Source organism: Aethalodelphis obliquidens, unplaced genomic scaffold (genome assembly GCF_003676395.1).
Source record: "Aethalodelphis obliquidens isolate GAN/ISIS:26980383/991018 unplaced genomic scaffold, ASM367639v1 scaffold32, whole genome shotgun sequence".
Classification (NCBI taxonomy): Eukaryota; Metazoa; Chordata; class Mammalia; order Artiodactyla; family Delphinidae; genus Aethalodelphis; species Aethalodelphis obliquidens.
In genome coordinates, this window is record NW_020837976.1 from 9,880,805 (window position 1) to 9,896,673 (window position 15,869).

The 15,869-nt window shown below is 34.4% G+C and overlaps 1 protein-coding gene across 8 annotated transcripts in view; it reads right to left on the minus strand.

Annotated features, from left to right (window-relative positions):
* The window catches only part of TRAPPC8 (trafficking protein particle complex subunit 8), a 91,407-nt gene that overhangs the window by 31,541 nt on the left and 43,997 nt on the right, over positions 1–15,869 (minus strand). For all 8 annotated transcript variants that reach the window (XM_027127682.1, XM_027127684.1, XM_027127688.1 and 5 more), the window contains 7 exons: positions 15,435–15,659; positions 14,100–14,208; positions 12,487–12,681; positions 11,241–11,368; positions 8,016–8,090; positions 7,358–7,484; positions 5,050–5,204 (listed from right to left, as the gene is read on the minus strand). In XM_027127682.1, coding sequence (XP_026983483.1) covers positions 5,050–5,204; positions 7,358–7,484; positions 8,016–8,090; positions 11,241–11,368; positions 12,487–12,681; positions 14,100–14,208; positions 15,435–15,659 — 1,014 coding nt within the window. The remainder of the gene's footprint in view (positions 1–5,049; positions 5,205–7,357; positions 7,485–8,015; positions 8,091–11,240; positions 11,369–12,486; positions 12,682–14,099; positions 14,209–15,434; positions 15,660–15,869) is intronic.

Sequence of the window (15,869 nt, forward strand, 5' to 3'; positions counted from 1 at the left end):
TTAAAAATGGACATGAGAAAATAAGGGATTAAGGCAGAAATCCAAAACACAGATTAAGAAGATGGGAAAAAATAAACCAAGTATAGCATTATACTGAAGACACTGATGATGTACTAATTAGCTAGTATCAAATAAGCTTAGTCAAATAAGCTAAAATTTGTGAGGGAATATCAATTTTGAGTTGTTATATCAAAAACAACTGCATGAGTAACAAGTGAAACAGAGTACTGTAAAGACACACTAAAACACACATCGATACCCAGATACCATCAATAAGGCTACAGCACTGGTAGAATGGGAAGGGTGATGGAATAAGACCAGTGATACACCACTTGTAGGATACTGTGTAATATACCTTCAGAATAAAGGTTTTACTAAATACACTATGTTGACTCTAAGGAGAACCAGTGTATCTAGCCTTTACTTCAAATGCACTGTTGCTGAAAGTCCTTTATTTTATTTATTTTTGGGGCGGGGGCAGCTAGATTGGGTCTTAATTGTGGCACGCAGGATCTTTTCATTGCAGCATGTGGACTCTTGGCTGCGGCGCACAGGCTCAGTAGTTGGGGTGCGCGGGTTTAGCTGCCCCATGGCATGTGGGAATCTTAGTTCCCCAACCAGGGATTGAACCCACGTCCCCTGCACTGCAAGGCAGATTCTTAACCACTGGACCACCAGGGAAGTCCCTAAAAGTCCTTTTAAACAGGTGGTGTTTTGGACAGCTTCAAATTTTAATGGAAAATAAGACCAAGAACCAGGAGTGTGACTTCTACTAATTTATCCTAAAGATATATGTGTGATATGCATATACATAATGTATAAAACTGATATGCATAAGGTTATTTATTGTGGTTTTATCTGTAACAGCAAGTGATTGGACACAAGTGACAGACAAGTCTGGTTGAATAAACTACATGTACACAACTTACTGCCTATGCAGTGAGAACCTGAAGGGGCCTGCTCTTCTTTCTGCTATTCTATGTTAAAATTTATCCTAACAAAATGTTAAAAATTAGTAAGTGAAGAAAAAGTTTTGGAATGATACCATTTTTTCTCCAACAGAACTTAAATACAAAATATTTCTAAGTAGATACAGCTCATAGTTCACTGTTTGCTTTCAGTATGCTATACACATTAGAGTTAACACATGACACTTTAACTATATTTTCTCAATGAGTTTCTCTAATTTTCATCCTCAATCTTGTTTTGATAAATATATACTGTTAGAGACTATTTCATCAGATGCTGTAGATTGATTACTTCTTTCACTACTCCCTTAAACACTTCAAACTCTACAAAATATTTCTGACATAAGATATTAGGAATGGGAATATTCTATGATTTTTACTAATATTAATGTATACTACTGTTCATCCAAGTATAATATAAGGTCTCTTAACTGACTTCCATCATACCATGTCTGTTGGATTAACCAAATTCTCTAGTATTTCAATAGAAAATACTAAGTGATGTTTATGGAACTGAACATTAGTAGCTTTTGGTTTTCTACTAAACCCACCCTCTTTTATACCTTAAAGTACAACTTTTATCTGCAGATAAAATCTAGACATATACTGTACTTAGATTACTTGACAATTTCCTTTAGCTTCTCACTCTGAAGAAACCAAAACTGGACACTTAAAATGTCAACTTATGGATGTGGAAGAATGCATGAAAGATGAAATGAAACTCATATTAGGAAACCCATACCAACACAAAGAACTCATAGAAAAGGTCTCTAACCTAAACACACACCCCCAAAATAGTAAATAAATGGATATTCGTATGTTTTCAATTAAGGTAAAATGTTTACGGTATGGATTTATTATGGTTTTTTTGGTTATTCACTTTACAAGCTTTTTTGTTTAATCAACCAAACACCAGTTGCTGTATTATGTAGAACAAGAGGTCCTCTGCTCTGAAACACCCTCTTCAGGGAGAACTGCATCTATAACAATAAAATTTTAAAAACAAAACAAAAACACTATGGTATGCAAGAGGCAAAGTTAAGGACAGAACCAGCAATATCGAAAACAAGATGAATGTAAATTTAAAGACTGTTGAGTTAAACAGAACTTAAAGTCAAACATTAACTGGTTCAACTTCCCTCATTTTATAAGTGAAGAAACTTTCCAAGATCATATAATTAGAGATGGGCTTAGACAGAAGCTGAAAAGCTAAGCTCTATCCTTAACAATGTGTGCCTGAGAAGCACTGCACTTAAAAACCATTGGCACATTTAACAGTCTTAATAATTGAAGAACATTTAACTAATGTGGTATAATAAAAACCATAAGCTAGGAGAATCTATAAAAACTGAGTATTTTGGTATTCTCTACTGATTTATCTCAAAACTTAAACCAGAGAGGTCAGAATCTCCCCTTTTGCAAGTAAGCTCTAGCAAATTCTTACATATACAATCCTAAGCAAAATGTTTATTAGTTAGTAACTTCTAAACTACAATGGTATTGAATAGCCCTAAAATAACATTTGGATCCCAACTCATTTCATCTTCAGTCTCAAAACTCCTAGCTATAGCAATGCAATTGTAATAAAAATGCCAATTTTCGGGCTTCCCTGGTGGCACAGTGGTTCAGGGTCCGCCTGCCGATGCAGGGGACGCGGGTTCGTGCCTCGGTCTGGGAGGATCCCACGTGCCGCGGGGCGGCTGGGCCCGTGAGCCATGGCCGCTGAGCCTGTGCGTCCGGAGCCTGTGCTCCGCAACGGGAGAGGCCGCGGCAGTGAGAGGCCCGCGTACCGCAAAAAAAAAAAAAAAAAAAAAAAGCCAATTTTCATTATTGTATTATTGTGGGAACTTGACAAACTTGGACAAAAGTGGCAGAAGTGTAAGAAAAAAATTATTATGAGCAGGCCTCGGCTTGCCAAATTAAAAAAAGATGATAAAGCAAGAGTATGGAAATGACACAAAAACAGAAGAAGAAATGTCAAGGAGAATAGGTATCATCTGCATAACATACTTTCAGGATATTAGTATATTAGGAAGATGTCATAATAAGTTGCCAATATTCAATTAATGGTAATTGGGACTAGAAACAAAGTTTGATCCCTACCCCCTGACATTCAGAGAGTATATTCCCTTGGATTTCAAAGCAAAGACACTAAACAATAAAATTATAAAAGTTTTGACTAGGGAAGTCTCTGTAAGTAAATATAAAACTTAGAAGCAACCAAGTAAAGGACTATCAGTTAAGAATGATTTAATAGAAGTTAAAAATCTTTAAGTGATGAAAGACACCAAATCAAAGTTAAAGTATGTGCAAATATTTATCAACCAGAAACTGGCACTGCCATCAGTCTTTAATGAGTCTTTTATTTGCCCTACACAACTCTTTAAATGCAACATAATTAAGCAAGTGTAAAATCTGGGCAGAATACATGCAGCTCAACAATACCTTTCCCTTAACACACACACATCACCATTTCCATGAGCATGTTACCTACCCCACCACTACAGGATTAGTACCCATAAAATCATCCAATGAGAAAAAGGAAGTAACCCAATTAAAGGGTATCATATGGACTTACAGAAGAAACAAATCATACAGACCAAAAAAATGAAGATTGACTAACCTATCAGTTATCAAAGAAATGCCATTTTGATTTGCAGAAGTTAAAAAAAAAAAAAAACCTGATAGCATTATGGCACAGACATGAAGCAACGGGCACTCTCATTCTGAAGGAAAAGTGTCAATTCCTACAGCCTTGCTGAAGGTAATTTTATAGTATATTGCATGATTGACCCAACAATTCCATTTCTAAAAGCCTAGTCTAATCTAGAACATGAACAAAATATGTATATAATAATAATGTTTACTGCAGAACTGTCAGTAATGATGAAAAACTAGAACCACACCCATCAATACATAAATGATTAAAGTACATTATAATGTATCTGAATAAAGGACACCTTATCTAGCTGTTAAAAAAGAATTTTACTGATTGTGAACAAAGACCAAGTTTTGTTGTTAAAGACAAAAAGCAAGTCACAGGATAAAATGTGCAGTATGATTATTAAAAATATATATAAGTGTAAAACGAAAGGTCTGAAAAGAGAAACATCTGTTTGGAATCACTGGCGCTTTCTGAAGGTGAATGACTAAGCTTCTAACTCCCCTACCAGGGAAACATGAGGATGCAGGAGGAAGGCCCTCTTTCCAGTGTTCACACTTATACTTCATGGCTGTGCCACTGGCCTGCCTTTCAGGTAAACACCTGATTCAAGGTGGGCCATAGTTCTTTCCTAGATTTGTAATGAAGTGGCACAAAGACCAGAAGTTGTAAGACTGAAGTCATATCAAAAGTAATGCTTTCTAAAGGCTTTACGAATTCCCTGGAGCTGCTGAGTCCTTATTCTTCCTTGAGACCTACTGTTCTGTGATACTTTAGTTTCCATGAGATATTCCAAAATCCTTCAAACTAAATAATATTGGTGGGGGGAGGCGGGTTATGCTACCCAGCATCAGTTTCTATCTTTTGCAACTAAAAGATGGCATGAAAGTATGACAGGGTGGGATACAAAGAAAGTGAAGGGAATATTGGTTTTATTCATATAAAAATTATCTATATTGCTTAAATTTTTTACAAGAATTAACTCCTGTTATTTTTATATCCTACCCAGAAAGAGCCATTGATTTAAATAACAACCAAAGTGTTCTTTCAGAAGGTTTTTCTCAACTTCCATTAGTATTTTGAGGATTGTATCTTACAACCTGGCTGTGACTTAATGCTAATTTGCATGATTATCTTATCTTTGTAAATTACATCTGTTCAGCATCAGCTTTTTTTTGGCTGCACCACACAGCACACGGGATCCCAGCTCCCAGACCAGGGACCGAACCCACACCCCCCACAACCCCACAGTGGAAGCGCAGAGTCTCAACCACTGGACCGCCAGGGAAGTCCCCAAGAATTTAAAAGTGCATTTCAATCTATCAATAATACCAAAGTCTAAAATTAACCTACCCAAAATATCATCCTCACCTTACAGATAAATTATTAAAGTGTATGCAATTTTAAAAAGTGAAATACCTCCAACAGTGGCATTTCCTCAGTGATTATGGGATCTAGACGTCGATCAGGACCATATTTAATAGATGTTTTCTCTTCTTTTGTGTTGTTAAGTCGAGGACCTTGAATTTCTAAATCCTGTCTCCCTCGGACTGACATACTCAAGGAATGCTTTCCTGAAATAAAAAACAATCAATGCCCTAAAATAATTTGGTATGTTAACTGACATCAATTTAGCTTGAATATATGAATACTGTATGTTTCAGATTATTTCTAGAAAAATTCTAGACAATTACTAATTATCATGGTTAATCAAAGAATTAAGCACATTTTATTTCCATGCTTAACAACACCTATTGTATGCTGCTTAATTTCTCATTTTATTAGGATTTACTTACTTTACAGAAGGACTACTAAATAGGAAGTTTTTGAAACCTACATTTAACCATAATGGCTATTAACCAAAAAGATCTATCTGACAGAACAGCTACTCATATTCAGTATATATATACTAATTTGAATTATTTCTGGATTATAAATAACTACATCTTCTTAATAGAATGCACAAAGAAAATTAAAGATAGTATAGGTAGCTCTCTCAAAATTAAACTCACTTAATCATGTGAGATTTTCCTCAAAAGCTTCCACACATTGCATGTAGGTGTGAAAAAAGCCAGGGTGTACAACTTTATTTCCTGCAGGAATACTTACAGTCTTTAATGTGCTGAAGATCAATGTGATACTCCCAGACCAGACACACAATGTAGCATTTCCCATACCTCATCTGACCCAGATCCCTATTAGCATTTTACATAGTAAATAGAACTACACTAAAACTTCATAAAAATTCTGCTATAAGATGCAATTTAATAGTTAATTCAGGTTCTCCTCCCACTGTCATAAAATATTTATTAATGCATATATTCGGTACCTTAAATGAAGCAATTAGCTATAATTTATTGACAACCGTAACTTTGTGGTACTCGATTAAAATCCTAGGTAGGTACAGTGGGAAAGGAAAGAAGCTTCAAAAAGTTTTTAACACTCAGTTTACTTACTTAAAATATTCAAAAATTAGCAAGATTATTTATAAAAGAATCTTGTCTGGTGCTTTTCAACCAAGAATTACACATATAGTACTAAAATGCAAAAACGCCATACTCAACTTTAGTGTCAATTACACAAATAGTACTAAAATGCATAAACACCATACTCAACTTTAGTATCAATTTTTTCCTTATAATTTTTGAATTCTTACGGATTCATTCCACTTCTGTATACTTTTTAAAAAAATGTTTTATTGAATTATCCTAGATATGCAGGCAAGTAGAAATATCCAACTGAAGGTTAAAAGCACCAACAAATTTTCCAAGTGTTCCCAAAGGATTTCCCAATATAATCAGCTTTTGTAAATGCTAAATTCAAGTCTGCCAATGACCATAATTTGTTAAAAAAAATAATAAGGGGCTTCCCTGGTGGCGCAGTGGTTGGGAGTCCGCCTGCCGATGTGGGGGACGCGGGTTCGTGCCCTGGTCCGGGAGGATCTCACGTGCCACGGAGCGGCTGGGCCCGTGGGCCATGGCCGCTGGGCCTGTGCGTCCGGAGCCTGTGCTCCGCAGCGGGAGAGGCCACAGCAGTGAGAGGCCCGTGTACCGCAAAAAAAAAAAAAAAAGACTTAGCTACTAAAATTAAGAGATAGAAATGATAGATTTTATAGTAAACTCTCTCTCTAGCATCTTGTCAACTTAAACTCAAATAACAATTACAAGGTAATATAAGAAGGGTTCCCTGAAAATTAAAGGGCAAAAAAAAGGCAAACCATGTTAAACATATATATCTAGTAGTTTTACTCTTCAAAACTTTGTAAAACTTATCATCTGGGACACCAAGAATATCAGCTTAACTCTAAATCCTACTCTTTTTACAAAACAGATGACAGAATTTAAGGTGTTTCACATCCAATGATATGAAAACACTGGTCTTTAGTTTTCATATTCAAAAAATAGAATATATTAAGACAATGTTTTTTTGTACTGGCAGCAGATATCTCAACCAATGGTTAGAATATATTTAGTTAGAATTTACTAAATTTGGATCAATAACAAAAAAGAAAAATACATAGGGTAGAACCAAAGGATTATCAAAAATACGTCAGAAGGGAATAAAGTTGTTTTATTTTTGAAGCAATGGCAGAGTTAAAAATAATCCAAATTATCCATTCTTTCATTTGATTAAATGCCTTATTAAATGTACATTAAACTTATTTTTAAAATACCTCATTTTTCATTTTATTCTATGGAGATTTAATTATTAGTTTCTATAGCTTTACCTGTGTGACATCCAGGAAGAGCACCAATGCCATCTACTGTCATGGAGCCCTGAATAGTGCCAAGATTATAAACAACTCCCAGAATATGCAGCTCCCCTATGTGATGGGGAAAGAGCTTTAGCCTTGCCTGTGGAGATATTTAAGTCACTCTTATTATCTGTTTTCATAGTCTCTTAAATAGTGCAATACCTAAATTCTGTAATGTTGCAGAATTTATATTTAATATCAATATAATATCAATAATTTAATATCAATATAAACTCATGACCTAAACTTAACTATCAATTGATTTCTCTTACTAGAACGCATTTTCTTCAAAAGAAATTTTCTAAATTCAAAAGTTATAGGCCTGGATCCTCATCAATACTTTTAATAAAAGCCAAAATATTCTGGTCAACCAAATATCATATGAAATTACAATACTTATCCCAAAAAGAAAGCAAAAACTTTTTTCACCAGGCTTCTTAGGAAATTAACAAACTAAAGACCACTGCAAACCTACTTTCCCAATCTCCCCCCGTGCAATTCCACTTTCCTAATATTCCAAATTTTAGTTTTTAAGAAAACTGGAATATAAAACAAACTGAATAAATGGATTTTTAAAATTTGTTTTCATCTTACTTTTAAAGACTTGACAGAAAAATAATGAAACAATTACCACTTTAGATTCTTCACTATTAATTAAGAATTCTGAAACAACTTCAGTTCCAATCATTTCAGGTTCACCTTTTACCTGAAAAGTAAATTATGTAAAATATACATTCTAAGGAATAAAGTAGCAGATTATTAACATTTCTATGTATCAATATTTAAGAACAATAACAATAGTTATAGTTAGCATTTATTAGCTTTTCACCATGTGCTAAGCAATATGCAAAGTCCTTTGATTTCACACCGGCAGTAAAGTCATGCAGTAGTAGGCACTTGATTTATTTTATTTTCATTTCATTCAGTCCAATTCAACTGCAGAAGATAAGTGATCTACTCAAAGTCACAGCCACCAAGAAGATAAAACCTCAAGAGATACAAGTTCAGTTGCTCATCGTAAAAAAAATGGCCAAAATGGCCATTTAATTTAATCTTGCAATAAGAGCAAATTTTTTCTTCTTTTACTCCAACCAGCCTCTTTTTCCAAATTGGCCAATTACACATGGAAAAAGTAATAACAGCTTAAGTAGGATACATAAGATTCGTGGACAATAAGGGCAGTGCGGAAGAGCAAAAAAGTCCTGTCTCTTCCAAAAGCAGGGCTAAAGTTGGCTCACACTGGGGTCAACTTAATCCTCATAAACCCTGTTTAACTTTTACCATGAAATTAGTTAATTGACACAAGAAATAAAAATTTCATTTCCCTAAATTCCAGTTCAGCATCTTAGTCCATCACCAGTAGCAGCTCATGAAGAAACCCAAAGAGTTTGAAATTTACAGAAAAAAGTGCAACTTCATTATACACAATGACAATTTTCACTTAACTTTAATAAACCTCCTTTAAAACCTAACATCTTGAATGGACTAACATACATCAAAAACTAATAGATCTTTTAAAAAAACTTTTCCAAGAGTGAACAATTTATACTCTTCTAATTTGTATTCCAGGCATCCAAAAAACATTAGAAAAATTACTGAGGTTGCTAAAATTCAAGTCAGAATAGAGCCCGGGAAACCTCAATCTTTCAAAACTATTCACAATAAGTGTAAATAATCACAAAATGTCTTCAATGAATTTAAGCAGCAAGACTTAAGACTTAATAAAGCAATCTCTAAAAAAATGAAAACACTTCAAGAGAAATAGTTTAAAGTTAGTATAACAGACATCTTCTTTTAAGTTCTCCCTTCATAAATCAGCACCAAAATATTGGGATATTTCTCAATTTAAAAATAATTTTTACCACATTATTAAAGCATATAGCAAGGTAGTATAAAGAAGTATAAGTAACATAATAGATATTGGTGAATAAACAAATAAATAACTAAGTAAAAAAATGTACTTGCCCAAGTTATTTCTGTTACAATCAGCTGGGTAACAAAATTTCCTGCCTCAAAAATAACTATCTTAAATATATAAAGAAATTATACAGACATACATAAGAAAAAAGATAAATGTAAATGAAAGTTATGACAATTCACAAGAGAAGAAATACAAAAACAAGAACTTCAACTTCACTAGAAATCAATGAAATGGAAAATAAAATAGTAAGACAGCATTTTTCTTAACCTATAAAATCAAGATTTTTTTAAATAAATAAGAATACTTAATCTTGCAAAGATGAGATACCCAACCCCATATACTGCTGGTGCAAAGCTTGTTGGTATGACCTTTTGGGAAACCAAGAGTATTAAAATATTTATTCCCTAAAATATTCTAACTTCATGCCTAGGAATTTTTCCTACAGAAGTAATCAGGATAAGAAACTATGTACTCAAATTTTCACCAATGAATTATTATAATAGTAAACAAATGAAAACTTCCAAAACTACTACCAATGGAGAGAGTAGAATAGCTTACAGACCATTCGTGTTATGGAATATTATACAAAAATGAAATATTAATATATTTAATACCAAAATATGCATATAAATACAGAATTAAAAAAGCAACATACATAATGAGAATCCCACATATGAGGAAAAAACATACAAATGCAAATGATTAGAAAGGCATACAAAAGTGTTAAAGTAGTTATTTCTAAATACTGATAAGACAATGATATCTAAGAAGCAAAACAAATGAACAAACATAACAAAACAAAAAGTCATAGATACAGAGAACAAACTGGTAATTGCCAGGGGGTGGGGTGGGAGGAAATAGGTGAGGGAGATTAGGAGGTACAAACTTCCAGTTGCAAAGTAAATGAGTCACAAGAAATGTACAATGTGGGGAATACAGTCAATAACTCTGTAACATCTTTGTATGGTGACAGATGACAACTAGACTTATTATGGTGATCATTTAAAAATGTACAGAAATAGCAAATCACTATGTTGTGTATCAGGAACTAACATAGCATTGTAGGTCAATTATACCTCAAAAACAAAAAAACAAATGAACAAACTCATAGAAAAAGAGATCTGATTTGTGGTTATCAGAGGCAGGGAGTGGGGAGAGGGGGAACTGGATGAAAGAAGTCAAAAGATACAAAATTCCAGTTGTAAGATAAGATACTAGAAACGTAATGTACAGCATAATAAATATAACTAACACTGTTGTACGTTATATAAGAAAGTTAAGAGAAAATCCTAAGCATTCTCATCACAAGGAAAAATATTTTTTTCTATTTCTTTAATTTTGTATCTATATAAGATGATGGATGCTAGTGAACTTACTATGATAACCATTTCTTGAGGTATGTTAAGTCAAATCATTATGCTGTACACCTTAAACTTACACAATGCTGTATGTCAGTTATATCTCAATAAAACTGGAAGAAATAAATGCTGAAAAGACAAAACAGTTTTACTTCTATCCTTATCTTCTTCTGTACTCTCAATTTTCAATAAGCATATCTCATACTTTTTGTAACTAGAGAAAGTAAGCATAAAAGAAGAGTAACTTCAGGGCTTCCCTGGTGGCGCAGTGGTTGAGAGTCCGCCTGCCGATGCAGGGGACACAGATTCGTGCCCCGGTCTGGGAAGATCCCACATGCCGCGGAGCGGCTAGACCCATGAGCCATGGCCGCTGAGCCTGCGCGTCCGGAGCCTGTGCTCCGCAACAGGAGAGGCCGCAACAGTGAGAGGCCCGCGTACCGCAAAAACAAAAAACAAAACAAACAAACAAAAAAGAGTAACTTCAGCTCACTGAACAGAAGAAGTTGAAATGCTATTACAGCATCTGTTAAGACTGTTACTGAAACATGCTTATTACAAATACCTTTTAACAACTTACTAGTTCTTTAACTTCATTTTCCTTTCCACTGACATCTTTAGGTTGAAACTTCCAGAGCAATGACAAATCAGTCAACAAAAGTGGAACTTTCAAAGGGTTTCTAAAAGCCACTTCCACTGTTATTGGCTCTATAAAAGAAAGGCCTAAATTAATAACTTGAATAAACCCCATACATCACCCTATGCTTCAATTCTCTGAACACACCTTGCTTTCACAGCTCTGCATTTCTGCCTATCACCTTGTAAATGTCCATTTATTCAGGATTCAGTTTAAATTACCTTCTCAAGAAGATTTCCCCAATTTCTCTGTACCAAAGAATGTCATTCTGTCTTCTATATTCCAAAAGCACATTGCATATTCCTGTATTAAAGCCCCCACTGCATGGTTTTATAAATGCAGCTCACTACATTATGAGTACTCAATTTACTTTTGCATCCCCAACTTCTAGTCATATTTGGCATGCAGAACATTATCTTGAGGGCTTCCCTGGTGGTGCAGTGGTTAAGAATCCACCTGCCAATGCAGGTGACACAGGTTCGAGCCCTGGTCCGGGAAGATCCTACATGCCACGGAGCAACTAAGCCCGTGCGCCACAACTACTAAGCCTGTGCTCTAGAGCCCGCGACCCACAACTACTGAGCCCACGTACCACAGCTACTGAAGCCCGTGTGCCTAGAGCCCGTGCTCCGCAACAAGAGAAGCCACCGCAATGAGAAGCTCACGCACGGCAATGAAGAGTAGCTCCTGCTCGCCACAATTAGAGAAAGCCCACGCGTGGCAACAAAGACCCGACACAGCCCAAATAAATAGATTAATTAATTAAATTAAAAGAAAAAAACCAAAAAAACTCACATTATCCTGAATACACTGTAAACAAAATAAAAGCTGATTCACGTTGTTGTACAGCAGAAACTAACACAACATTGTAAAGCATTTATACTCCAATAAAGATGTCAGGGGGAAAAAAAAAACATGAATAGAAATTCAAGGGACTTCCCTGGTTGTCCAGTGGGTAAGACTCCACGCTCCCAATGCAGGGGGTCCAGGTTGGATCCCTGGTTGGGGAACTAGATCCCGCATGCATGCCACAACTAAGAAGTCCGCATGCTACAACTAAGAAGATTCCGCATGCTGCAACTAAAGATCCTGTGTGCCACAACTAAGACCCAGCACAGCCAAAATAAATAAATAAAAATAAATAATTAAATAAATAAATATTTTTTAAAAAGAAATTCAAGTATATCACCTTCTACAACTGTGAGCGGAAATCTTGAGTTATCTGAGTAACGGTTCAAACAGTACTCTGTGGGGTGGAAGTTGGATGGAAGTACTCCTCTGTTGACCACAGCCACAACGTGTTCCTCAAGTTCTCGCCACTGCTGAGAGGATTCAGAGTCATATTCTTGATCAAGACTTACATGAGTAGCTGCTTGCTTTTCACCTTAAAAAAAAAGAAAAGTGTCACTATTAAATACGCATATTTATTAACACCTGCCCTCAAATGAAATATATTTAAAATAAAGGTCTAAAGTATCCAAATAAACACATATACCATTCTTGCCTATTTCCAATTATCTGAGAGAAAAATAACCTCTTACTAATTCTAGCCTGACTGGAACTTAACTTATAATATTGATGCTTTTTTCCTTCTGACTCTGAAAGAATACATCTTCCTAGTTGTCTACAATTTTATATGAAATATTTCAAACATACAAACAAAGCATGGAGAATAATATAACAAATACTTGTATATCAAAATTTAACAAATGTTAACTTTGTTATATGATCCCAAATTTTATTTAAAAATAAAATAAATGTTACAGATAGAGTTGATGTCCTCTATGTCACCCTCCCCAATCCTGTCACTCTCCTTCATCTCCTCCACTGGTACCACTTCTTCCCAGAGCTACTCTGAAGCATAACATTCACACTCATATTTTTTATTTTTTTTACCTTACCAAATGAGTGTATACATAAACAATTCATAGAGTTGGTTTATATTTTTGAAATTTATATACATGGAATTACATTTCAGCCATCATTCTGCAACTTTTTTCACTCAGCTTTATGCTGGGGGTATTATCCATGAAACCATTATATGAATGTACCAAAATTTATCAATTCATTCCCTGCTGTTTTACTTTTCTTGCTACTAAAAACAATGCTGCTATAAGCATCCTGATAAATATTTTTAAATAAATTACTAAATTAGCTCTTAAAAAGAAACATATTAAGCTCCAATTAAGAAGGCTTAAAATTACAAAGTTTACTTTAACATGCATGAAGACCCTTGATATATTTATACTTTTGGCCCAGGACTGCCATTCTACAGCTCAACGCTAAGGAAATAATCCTATGTTTTAAAAAAGTCTTACAATAAGAACAGCATAATATTGGCAACTGTTCACTGCATCTGTATACATTTGAAATTTTCCATAATAAAATGTTAAGACAAGTTTTATCCACAAAAATGTCTATTACAACTTAGATTTTATATAAGCAAAAAGATGGAAACTATAAAACAAGCAAATGTTACAATACTTTATATGCACTGAATGGAATATTTTACAGCCATTAAAAATGTTTATCAAGATTATGTAATAACATGAGAATTCTTTATATTATATAAGAAAAGTCATTATAAGTACGGCTATTTTGTTGTTATTGTTTTTAGTTTTTAAAGCTGGAAGGAAAACCCCAAAGTAGTAGCTCAGGTAGCAGGGTAACAGATGATATGGTATTGCTGTTTATTTTCAAATATTCTTTAACAACTACACATTATTTTTTAAATGGAAAAAGATGAAAAAACTTAAACAAAAAAAGTCAAGAGGTAACAAAGCCAAATTAAACTTTACTAACCATCTGCTGGTCGTCTGTCATGGCCAAAGAAAACCCGTGTTGCTGAACTGTTAATATATGGTAAAGGAAGCTGCGGTAAAGGACCATCTGGTGATAGCTGACTTACATTCTAGGAAAAATACCAAAGAAAAGAACAATTTTTGAGAAAACTTCGTTATCTTCAAAATGTGCTTCCTCATTTTTTAATACACAAGATATTAAAAACATGTTAAACAAGAATATTAATTACTAGTTTTACTTAATATTTTAGAGTCATAAAATTTTATAACTGGGAAGAACTTTAGATATCATTGATTGTGGTCCAGGAGAATCTCCCTAAGGTTACTCTGCTAGTTAGTTCTCTCTGGATGTTATACCTCCAAATATTATTATTATTTTTTTTATTTTTAATCACACCACCACCCCTCCCCCACCCCATCGCTTCCCCCCCTTGGTGTCCATACATTTGTTCTCTACATCTGTGTCTCTATTTCTGCCCTGCAAACTGGTTCATCTGTACCATTTTTCTAGGTTCCACATATATGCATTAATATACAGTATTTGTTTTTCTCTTTCTGACTTAACTTCACTCTGTATGACACTCTCTAGATCCATCCACGTCTCTATAAATGACCCAATTTCATTCCTTTTTATGGCTGAGTAATATTCCATTGTATATATGTAACACATCTTTATTTTTGTATGTTTTTTACCTGGACTCATTATAGCATCCTCTCTGCCAAAATTCTTACCCATATGATTTCAAATTAATAAAGTATAAAAGGGTAATTATATTTTGCAGGACAGATAAAATATTTACTATTCATGGACCCTGAGGAAAAAATTACAACTTTCCATTTCTCCACAAAACAATGCTTTAAAGTTACTATCCTCCTGTCTCAGTGAAATATTTTTTCTTCCTATTAATTCTACTGCATTACATCAAATTAATCTACCTCCCACAGATCCGTATCTCCTTATCTTTCATAGGAAAAAGAGAGGAATGTACTTTCCAAATGGGGAGATAACCCAATATACTGTAAAACCAGTTATAATTCAAAAATACATATTGAAGAAACAGTCCAGAAAGCTCATGGCATCTTTTTTTTTAAAGATTCCAAGTACAGATACAAATGTTTACTGGAATATTAAAATTCTCTTTTATGAGAACTGTGGAAAGGCAACACAACTCAGATCTATGACCAAAAAGCCTAGCCTGCCATATTAAGACAGATAATTGCATATATTCTAATAAAAACACTTATAAGACTCCTACTAGCTAGTACTGAATGTGCTTTTTGCTGAAAATAATGACAAATATAATTTTAATATACACTCTTGAAAATAAGTGTTCACCTTGTAAACATAAAGATATTCTCTGAGGAAGGCCCCTTGTTGAGCAGCAGATTGTTTACTTTCATTGATTAAAATATGCCTAAAAGCAGACACAGCATTGTCCAGTTGCCTAAGAGTATAGGACTGACGTCCAATGGTGAAGTTAATGTGATCCTCTGCAAGAGACCAGCCTTTTCCTTTGTAAACTTGCATGGCTTGACAATAGCAGCGTAAAGCATGTTTCTTCTGTAAGAAAATACACAAAACAAAGTATTACAATCCAAATTTCTCTTGGACTGGAAAAAATAACGCGCACACACACACACACACACACGAAATCAAGTAACTGGTAATTAGTTCTTCCTCTAATAGACACTGGGATGATGAGGAAAATGAAACTAACATTTATGAAAACCCCTTTGTAATTACTGCTAAAAACCAAGTGGTCCTGAAGCA